The sequence below is a fragment of the Cnephaeus nilssonii genome, assembly GCF_951640355.1.
Source record: "Cnephaeus nilssonii genome assembly, chromosome: 8".
Taxonomy (NCBI): Eukaryota; Metazoa; Chordata; class Mammalia; order Chiroptera; family Vespertilionidae; genus Cnephaeus; species Cnephaeus nilssonii.
Window position 1 is genome coordinate 30,854,189 of NC_137079.1, and position 10,237 is coordinate 30,864,425.

The window sequence follows — 10,237 nt, forward strand, 5'->3', positions numbered from 1 at the left end:
CATTTTGAAGAAACCAGGCCATTGTTTTTGAACACCCCACATGTGGAATGTGTCTGTTGCTTTGTGGTGTCATTTAACTTGTTCTTCTAGCTCCCGTGTTTCCTGTAACTGGAAGTGAGGGCTCAAGGCCGATTCCATGTAGGTCAAACCTGCTTGGGGGAAACACTGCATCCGTGGTGCTGTGGACTTCCTCTGGGGCCACCGCATCGGACTGGGACCTAGTGATGATACGTTTGACTGCCTGGCTAGGGGATGGCCACAGTCTCTCTGCTGTTGAGATGTTTATTTCCTTTTTGTGAATATCTGGAACCTGCGAGATAATGTCATGTCAGTGTCTTGTTCCCCACAGCCTTCTGCCCTGCAAGGTTGGCATCCTCGGGTGCGCTCCACCTCTGTGCTCTTTCATTGATTCCTGCAGTTGGGCTTGTCTCATTCTGTTGCTTCTTTTACATTTACTAGTTAGCATTCTGCTTTAAAGAAAGGCTTTTTGTCTGTCTTTCTCTCTTTCTTTTCAGTATCACTATAGAATTAACCTTTTGCACTCGGATGTCGAGTGTGACTCGACACGGTTAGCATTAGAATAAAGGAATCGAGAAAAAAGCAAGCGAGTGCAAAGGGTTAAGGATTTACTTTGTGTATTATCAACTCAGTCTTTATTCTTTTTGTGCTGAAATTATCCCAGATTTGGACAGGGAGGGCTCCTGTGTCCTGGGGTCGTGTCTCGCCGGCATCCTTGCTTTCGGCCCTGTCCACCTTTTGCATCCTCCCAGACCGGCCATTTCTCTGAGGTGCCTCGCTGCCTTTGTTGGGAAATGGAGTTTTGAACCACGATCTGAGCACCTAGTGTTGTTTCTTGCTGCTCGGAGTGCAAATATCTCTTTGAGATACTGATTTGGTTTCCTTTGGATTTATACCCAGAAGTGGAATTGCTGGATTATATGGCAGATCAAGTTTTAGGGTTGTTTTTTGAGAATTCTAATTTTTATGTAACTATTGAACTAAATCTTTATTTTTTAATTCTTGACAGTGTTTCCAGCAGGTGAGACCTTGTCTAACCTACTTGTGTGCCCAGGTGTCCCCTTAGTGTAAGTCCCTGCACCAAAGCCAGCACGTAGCCAGAGCAGATGCTCCCAGCCTGGGTTAGTTTCTAAGCAGCGTCCTCAAACCCCCCAGCGGAGCACCTGACTGGCCTTGGCGCGGGGTCCTGGCCAGGTGTTTCCTCTCAGCTGCTGCATGCTGGTTACTGTGGCCGAGGGGAGGCCAGAGATACCGCTGGACAAAACGGGGTGGACAGGTGTACAGAAGGGCTGAGAGCGTCTCCTTTTACTCCGAGAACTCAAACACTCCTCGCGGAGCCCGTTGCCCTCGGTGCCCAGCATTGGTCATTCGGTGGCACGGTCACTGTGGGTGGCCTGGCCGGGCAGAGCAGAGCCCTCGTGTCTTTCCTGGGGCCACACTGGAACCCGTCGTGAGGTTGGGCCCTTTCCTCCCTTTCTCCCCCACCCCGTGTCTTATCCCTTTAAAATCATGCAGAACTTTCCACCGACCACCAGAGAGAGAGGTTTTGTTGAACGGTGTGCTATCTTAATGATTTCTGATACGTTTCCCCATGTTATCCTTTCTGATACGGAAATTTTCACTTCTTTGTGCTGACATTGTGGAAATAACCGAGAGGATACCAATTGGGCTTTTATTTTATGTTTACTTTTTTTCTTTTAATCCTCACCCAAGATATTTTTCCATTGATTTTTAGAGAGAGTGGAAGAGAGAGGGAAAGACAGAGAGAAACATCGATGTGAAAGAAACATCGATTGGTTGCCTCCTGCATGCTCCCTGACCAGGGCCTGGGCCGGGGAGGAGCCTGCAACCGAGGTATGTGCCCTTGACCAGAATCGAACCCGGAGCCCTTCGTCTGCAGGCCGACGCTCCAGCCATTGAGCCAAACTGGCCAGGGCTATTTCACATTTACTTTTATGAGAGGCAGGATGGTTTATTCTGTGAGAAACATGCCTGCTTCAAGTTCAGTGCCTCAGAGAACCATGTCACCGGAGAGAATGACCTGGGCCCCCTCCCCTCAGTCCAGCCTGCGCATGGATGTTGCTTGTTCTGACGTTACCACAGCCAAGCTTTCTGGACCGTCCCCTTCCTGCTGCTGGGAGCCTGTCCCCCTCACACAGCCAGGAACTGTGCATCCCTCCTCCTCCCCGTGTCCCCTCCGGAGCACAGTCCCTCTGCGGTTCCCAGGCTGCTGCGTGGCCTCAGGTGGTGGCCCTGCCCTCTCATGACGAGGGTGAGAAAACGGTGCCGTGGGGAAGGCTCCCAGGCCATCAGCAGAGCAGACTCCCGATGCGCCTGGTGGAGGGGACTCCAGGCAGACGGGCCTCTCCTCTCGGCCTTTCCCACAGACGCGGGGACTGAATGTGGACAGTTAGCAGGGAAAGTGCTAAGAGTGAGTTTGGAGGCAAAACAAAGCTTTTCATAAACATTCCTGATTGCTTTGACGGGTGAGAACTCACCTCCGAGTGATACAAGTGGGAAAGACAAGCGCTGTACATCTCTCCCACATCTCTCTCTCAGGACTTTCTGAAGACATTTTCCCCCGACGTCTTCCGGCTCTTCTGCCTGCGGAGCAGGTACCGGTCAGGTGAGCCGACAGGGCCTTCGGGGGATGGTCACAGCGTGTGCTGTGTGCAGCGGGGAGACTACTCTGACAGTGTGGGGAATGCCAAAATGCCGGCTGAGTAATAAGCACTGGCTGGTTAGTGTGGTTGTTCATCCCCTAAGGCTTGGGTTCAGAAGGTAAGCCCGAGGATACACTATTGCATAATACTGGCACTTAGCCGGAAGGTTCCAGAAGCTTATGGAGGCCATGGGTTTCCAGTCAGTCCTCCCCGTCCACTTCCCTCCTCTCCCCCGCTGTGGGGTCTGGACCCCAGAATGCCCTCCGCTCCATGAACAGAGCAATTGGACTGGCTGTCCTCACACAGGGACAGAACCAGGAGCCCTCAAATGGGTCCCACCCAGGGTAGGCAGGCCTGCTGTGCTGCGCTGTGTGCTGCTCAGGGGTGGGGGTGGGGGAGAGGAGGGGAGGGGGAGGGGGATGTCTAGCACCCTGTGCCCAGGACCAGAGGTCTCCTCATCTCCTTGGAAGGTCAGGTCTGGGGACGCCCGGCACTGCCCTGCCTGACTTGATCACTGTGACAGTAAGATGCCGCCGGTGTCCATGGCCCTGCAGGAGCAGGTGCCCTTTGGGGGTAGGTGGGCTCCTCAGCCTGTGCACTGGGCACGACCATGTGACCAAGGAGGCAGAGACTGGGGTGATGCAGCCACAATCCAAGAACATCTGGGCCACCAGAAGCTGCAAGAGACAAGGCAGGACCCTCCCCTGGAACTTCTGGAAAGCGCATGGCCGGGCTGACCCCTTGATTTCAGTTTTCACCCCCAGAGCTGCAAGAGAAGAAATTGCTGTTTTTTGTCCCCAGATCTGTGGCACTGAGGCACGATACCCAGGACACTGACCCCCACCACTTGGGGAGTAGCTGACACACGTCTACCCCTCGGGCTGTGCCTTTTGTGGGGGGCTGGACGTGGTGTCCAGTGGCTCAGGTGGGCTGGCCCAGGTGGGAGTTCTTAAATCTGTCATCACGTCCTCCTCTGCCACGCTGAGTTCAAGGTCTAATCCTCTCCCTCTCCTGAAATACTGAGCCCAAAGCCCTCATGGCACCAGGTGGTCTTTGAGCTGCGTCAGGTACCCAAGTGGATGTCTCCCCGTTTCCAGAGTCAGCTGTCTGTCCACCTGTCAGTGAGAATGAGCCCCCTCCGCCAAAATGTATAGGGAGAGGTTTTTCACGTTTCTTCTGATGTGATAAGATACCCGAGTCAGGACAGACTGGTCTGCGTGGCTCAGAAACTCTGGGTCTGCAGGTGTGGGCACGCTCGACGGGCACCCCCAGCTAACCCTCCCCCTTCCTCAGCCGTGGACTACAGCGACAGCACCATGCAGGAAGCTCAGCACCTCCTCCAGGCCGTGGCCGCGTTCGCCCAGGATGCTCGGGCCTACATGAAGGGGCAGCTGGTGTGCGGCCCCCTCAGGGAAGACGCGCTGTGGGAGAGGTGGGTGCTCGCCCGGATCTGCCCAGAGAGCCCTGGGCGCCGGCGCGGGGCTGCCTGGAGGGAAGCGAGGCTTTGGGAGACTAAGGCTACTTGAGTGCTGGTGGGAAGGTCCCTCAGGCTCTGTGGCCTCGGGCAAGTCTGTGGTCAGCCTGTGGGTGGCTGTGAAGGTTGTAAATAACTCCTGGATGGGTTTTCCCGCTGGTGTTTATTAGTGTGAACTGAACAGAGGCCCTTGTCACTACGAGGGTGAGGGCGGGTGCCAGGCCGGAGGGAAGAGGGGGCTCCAGGGATTTGTCTCCACAATTCAACGCTCTGGTCCAGATGTGGACGCTGCTTGTCACAATGGCCAGAACTGGTCCCAGGGCCTGCCCAGCTGCAGGGTGGCCCAGACCCAGTCCTTCCCCACGCCCGGAGAGGGGGGAATCCAAAGGAAGCGGGCCAAGCCAGTAAAGAGGGGCGGCAGGGAGTTAGATGTGGAGGTAAAGCCTTGTGACAGGTAGCGGGTGTGTAGGTGAGACCACGCAGATGAGAGGAGGCCCAGGGGGCCTGAGTGTCCTTGTGGGCTGGGGAGTAAAGGGGTGATGACCACCAGGGAGACTGTGCTGGGGGGCTGACGGGAGGGAAGAAGAGAGGGCTGCCGGGGGTGGGAGTGGGACACAAGCCTGCTCCGCCTGAGGGAGGCCACCTGCTGTCGGCCGTGAGTGACACGTGTGTTTCTCATCTAAGGCTCAGCCACACCAAGGCTGCCGTGAAGGCCGCCTTGGCCGACGACTTTGACACGCCTGGGGCCGTGGATGCCGTCTTGGATCTCATTCACCAGGCGAACAGACAGCTGAAGGTGGTCACCAAGGTAACCCCAGTGGCCACAAAGTAGGGTTTTTGTTTGTTTGGTTTTTCCTCATAAAGAACGGGTGCCACTTCCCAACTCTCTCGGGTAACCATCCTCCACAGCCGGTGGCTTCCAGGCCTCCTGACCTTCCCTAAGTTCCTGAGGCTGCTTCAGCCGGATGTGGCCTGCCCCGCTGGCCCTGCAAGAGGCACCGCCTCCCAGAGCCCCAAGCAGTAGATGCGGCGTATGTGGGCACGGAGGTCCCAGCACACTGAGAGCCGGCATTGCGTGTTGGCTAATGCAGGAGCACGCAGCCCTCCTGTTGGCTCGGAGGAAGCTGAGTTCACTGCTAAAACGTGAAATGAGGGAGGAAGCCCTATGCTGGGACCTTGACCCACTCTGTGCCCACCCAACCTGCCCCTTTTCTGGGCCTTGGTGTCATCCCACTCCTGAGGCTCTGCCCTCATGACCGAGTGACCTCCCAAAGGCCGTCTCCTGAGACCGCCATCATGCTGGGGGCTAGGTTCCCATGTATGAATTTGGGGGGACACAAGCGTTCAGACCATAACATCCCCATATTCTAGGTGGGCGGGCTCGGGTGCAGGATTAAGTTACTGCCCCGGGTCGTCTGCTTGCGGAGTGGCAGCTCCAGCAGTTAGTTCAGGGCCTCCCGCCAGCTTGTCCGCATGGAGGTACAGCAGGCAGGAGTGACCTGTTACACCTTTGCCTTTAAAGAGCCTTCTCTGGGTAATCTGTCACAGGAGCCTGGCGGTCCCAGGAGCCCTGCTGTGTTCGGCTCCATCATCTCCTACGTTGAGCAATTTTTTGAGACGGTTGGAATTTCTCTGGCAGAACGACAGGTACACCCTTCTCTTTTCAGTCCTCAGTGGTGGGATATTTACAAGCCAATCCAATAAGAACCATTTTTCCCCTTTAATGGATACTTATAAATGCCAATTTATGTGCTCAAAATTCATTACATTCCTTAAAAAGTCAACACTCAGAGCTAATATCTTAACTGAAACTGCAACAATATCTTAACTAAGCAGCAGCAGTGCATTTTAGCTAGAGTGGTGTGTCATCAGTTCTGTACACACTCGTTTTTATTTTTATTTTTTAAAAATATATTTTATTGATTTTTTACAGAGAGGAAGAGAGAGGAATAGAGAGTTAGAAACATCGATGAGAGAGAAACATCAATCAGCTGCCTCTTGCACACCCCCTACTGGGGATGTGCCCGCAACCAAGGTACATGCCCTTGACCGGAATCGAACCTGGGACCCTTCAGTCCACAGGCCGACGCTCTATCCACTGAGCCAAACCGGTTTCGGCCTCGTTTTTATTTTTATTATGTTTGTTTAGAAAGAATCTCAAAATGTACAGACAGCTGTACTGTAAGAACATTTTTCCTGAGCCACCTGAGAGTAAGCTGCCAGCCAAGCCCCCCTCAGTGTGTCTCCTTCAAACAGGAGCTGTCCAGCCCCAGCCCTTCGGGCTCCCCAGTCTCCCCATGAGCCCTTTGTGGTAGAGTCCATTCAGGACTCGGGGTGATTTCAGCTGTTGGCCTTGCCTGGTACTTTCCCATCGGCCATGTCTCCGAGGGGCCTGGTTGCTCTGGGAGAAAGGTGGTCAGAAGGTGGGACCTAAGTGCCAGATGTGCTCACTGTGCTTGAGCCACAGCTGCTCCGGGCCCTTGGTGGGCAGAGAGGGAGAAGAGTGTGGGCATACTGTGTGCACGATATCCAAGTTCATTTCTGTATCGCTCTACATTGACTAAAACTCAGGGGTACCACCGACACTTCAATTCTGGTCCCCAGCAAAGGGTTCATTCTGCTTTCCTCACTTTCCATACAGAAGTGACAGTGAGAAGCCTGCTTTCCAGTACCCTAAACGTATTTCCTTAGGTATTCTTCTCCCAGTACATAGTCAGTCTCCCACTGTGGGATGCCCCCCTCACTCACTGGAGCTGACTCCCATCCTTGCCTGGACACCCGTTGCACCCAAAGCTGTCCCCTCAGCAGGCTGCCCTCTGCATGGACACTCCACAGGGCTCTGCGGCCCTCCACCTCTCCACGGGGCCCACCTTGCTCTGCTTCACATAATGGCTTTAGGACTGTTGAGGATGGGGAAAGTAAAAGGCTAAAAGAGCCATTTTATTTATTTTTTATTTTGTTTTGTTTTTTAAATATATTTTATTGATTTTTTTACAGAGAGGAAGAGAGAGGGATAGAGAGTTAGAAACATTGATGATAGAGAAACATCAATCAGCTGCCTCCTGCACACCCCCTACTGGGGATATGCCCGCAACCAAGGTACATGCCCTTGACCGGAATCGAACCTGGGACCTTTCAGTCCGCAGGCCGACGCTCTATCCACTGAGCCAAACCGGTTTCGGCTAAAAGAGCCATTTTAGACAACACTGCATGTGAACAGGTTGATAACGGGGAAAGGTCTGACTGCAGATGGGAGTGACCATCACAGGCCCTGGAATCACCCCTCCTCCCAGGTGCCTTTACAGCTCCACCAGGTTCTGCTGCTGCTGTTGGGCTGGGGCATGGGACAGCTGCTCACTGCTTTGAAGGGGTGGGGCTGTCCTGTTAGCTCAGCTGCCTGGCACTAGGGGGAGCCCACTACTTGCGGGGGGGCGCTCAGCTGGAGGTGGGAGTCATGGAGGTCTGGCTCCTAGCTGCCCACCTGCTGTGATCTGGGGTCATCCCCTGTGAGCTGGGGCACATCTCTCACAAACTTTAGGTTCAGTGAATTTCTGACCTTAACACAAATTGCAGTGTCTTTGTGATAATTCCCAGGCTTGCTTTAGTAACATGTCAGTTACTTGGTAGACTTAATGTCCTTTCCTGAGCAGTCCAGGGACCATCAGCCAGTTCAGACAAAAGTGACTGGTCTGTGGTGACCAAGTTTTTGCAAGGTCTGTATTAATTTTCACATGAGATGCCCCAGAATCAGTTATTGAGTAGGAAAAGGCAGACTTGGCCAAGTTGTGCCTGGCCCTTGTCAGAAACAGCTCCTTCACCTCCCCACCTCAACGGCTGACACTGGAGCCCACTTTGGACTGTTTTTCTGGGGGGAAGGGGGGCCTCATGGCTTTATAACAAGAATTGTCTTTACCAGGCTCCTCAGAGAAATGGCCTATTGCTGGCTTGGTGCAGAGCAATAATTGAGGACCTATGAGGTTTAAGAAGTTTGACCCAAAAGTAAAAGGTTGTGGGTTCTGTTTCTTCGTTTACACATGTGAACACAATAGCCACTCAATCCCTTCTCCATTATGGAGGAAGGAACTGTGTAGAAGGGGGAGGACTTCTGGCAACTTGGAGTGGAGTAAATCCCATTTGACTTATTGAAATTTCTCCAATAAGTGCTGTGCACCGAGACTTGATCTCTCCAACTGTCCAGTGAAAACTGTGTGTGTGAGTCACGTGTCTACATTGTTTCAAATACTTGGTTAGAGTGAATAGATTTGGTTTCATTGGTCAGTAAGGCTTAGCCTTCTAGACTCTGCCTAGTGAAGAGATGATAAACAAAACATCTTTAGATGCTGAAACATCTGTAGAGCATCTGCTCCCAGCTTGTTAGTGTGAGTCCAGGATTGCAGGCAGGAAAGCCTGCTGTAGGCCTGGCCCCTGAGATTACTCTGAGGCCTGAGGTGGGTGCTCTGAGTGGCATTAGGGACTCTGCCTGGGTGAGAGAGACATTCAGGAGAGGAAAGTAGAGACGTGCCAATAGCCCGGAACCTCACAGCCTCTCTTCCCAGACCGATGAGAGCAGCTGGCCAAGAGTTCCCCTCAGTGTCGTGGGGGGGGGTGGGGGTTGGGGGGTCGGAGGACGCATGCTGGATGGGCTTAGCACAGAACTCACTGGTCCCATCAGTCAGGCACAGCTGTCTGGGCTGCTAGCAGGATCTCACTGGTTATACTACTCTGCCTGGTGCAGTTGGTTTCAGGGGACAGCGGCTCAGCCACGCTGCACAGCGTGGTGGAGGAACTGGTCCGATTCCGGTTCAAGGTCCGGCAGTTCGCCCTGGCCACGGGAGAGGCTACCAAGGAAGCCCGGCGGCAGCAGCTCCTAGAGAGGCAGCCCCTGCTGGAGGCATGTGACACCCTGCGCCAGGACCTTGCCGCCCACGGCGTCAGTATTAAGGTGAGCCGCTGCCCCCGAGGCCCAGTGACAATGGGGACGACCACCCTGAGATGCTGTGCAAACCAGCTGGCTCACACAAACATGGGGGAGGGTCCAAGCTCAGATCCCCTGTGCTGATGCTGCTTGTGAGCAGATACCCATCCTGTGACGAAAAGGAAGGGATGGGGTCAGAGCCAGGAGGGACACTGAGGTGGAGGGACCTGGGAGAGGGTCAGAGTCAGAACCTGGAGGGAGACTGCGGCCCCGGGACATGTGTACTCAAGCACCCGGGTGGACACAGCAGACCTGTGCTCTTGCCCAATCCTGTCCTGCCCCAAGTGCTGCCCCAGCTGACAACGGAAGGCAGCAGCTGACCGTTTCTAAGCTCCAGCTGCTTCCTGTAGTGCGGCCCAGACCTGTGGACACAACGGGCAGTGCCTCCTGTCACTCTGAGCCCTGACTATATCACCCATTTACTCCTTGAGCCGAGTGAGCCTGCTCAGCCGGGACCTTTTTCCTCCCCCACCCCCAGGACAGGAGCAGCACATCCACATGGGAACTGCTGGGTCAGAGGTCAGAAGACCACAAACCTGGGAGCTGAGGATGCGTGAAGCGGGAACCACAGGCTCACAATGCGGCTCTGTGTTTGCTTAAGTCCCTATAGAAGCTTTACATTAAAGTTTTCCATTGTGACTATTTAGTCAACATTAAAATAAGTCAAACTGATATCATTCCATTGGTGTGTTAGTAACTATGCTTAAAAATGGATTTCTTTATAGTACCAACAGCCACAGACTCAAGTGCAGTTTAGTTAAATCAGCCAACATTATCATCTGATTATATAACCCAACCAGCCTGTGTCCCTGAGCCAGAGCCCAGGATGTAAGTTGTAAATGAGGGTCCCAGAAGACGCCATAGGAAGGTAGGTGGGACCTGTGAGTGGGGTCAACAGGGCAGCAGCTTCCAGGACAGCCCTTATCCCAAGAGGATCTTGGGGGGATTTGGCCATGCTGCCTGCTCCAAAGCAGGAGGAAACAGCCTGTACCTCGAGTGCTGGGCAATGATGAACTGGGGGATGGTCACTCTGGAGGAGTGGGACGGCAGGGGTGCGAGCAGGACACAGAGGTGTGAGGGAGGAGGCCAAAGCCAGGGGGGCGAGCA

General features: G+C 54.0%; 1 protein-coding gene across 1 annotated transcript in view; it reads left to right on the plus strand.

The window, feature by feature from the left end:
• Positions 1-9,802, plus strand: part of CARS2 (cysteinyl-tRNA synthetase 2, mitochondrial) — a 36,381-nt gene extending 26,579 nt beyond the window's left edge. Inside the window, 7 exon segments of the mRNA XM_079779103.1 lie at positions 2,578-2,644; positions 3,975-4,113; positions 4,840-4,963; positions 5,704-5,802; positions 8,891-9,097; positions 9,609-9,650; positions 9,652-9,802. Of these exon segments, the coding sequence (XP_079635229.1) occupies positions 2,578-2,644; positions 3,975-4,113; positions 4,840-4,963; positions 5,704-5,802; positions 8,891-9,097; positions 9,609-9,650; positions 9,652-9,687 (714 nt within the window). The 3' untranslated portion in view covers positions 9,688-9,802.
• The last annotated feature ends 435 nt before the right edge of the window (positions 9,803-10,237 follow it).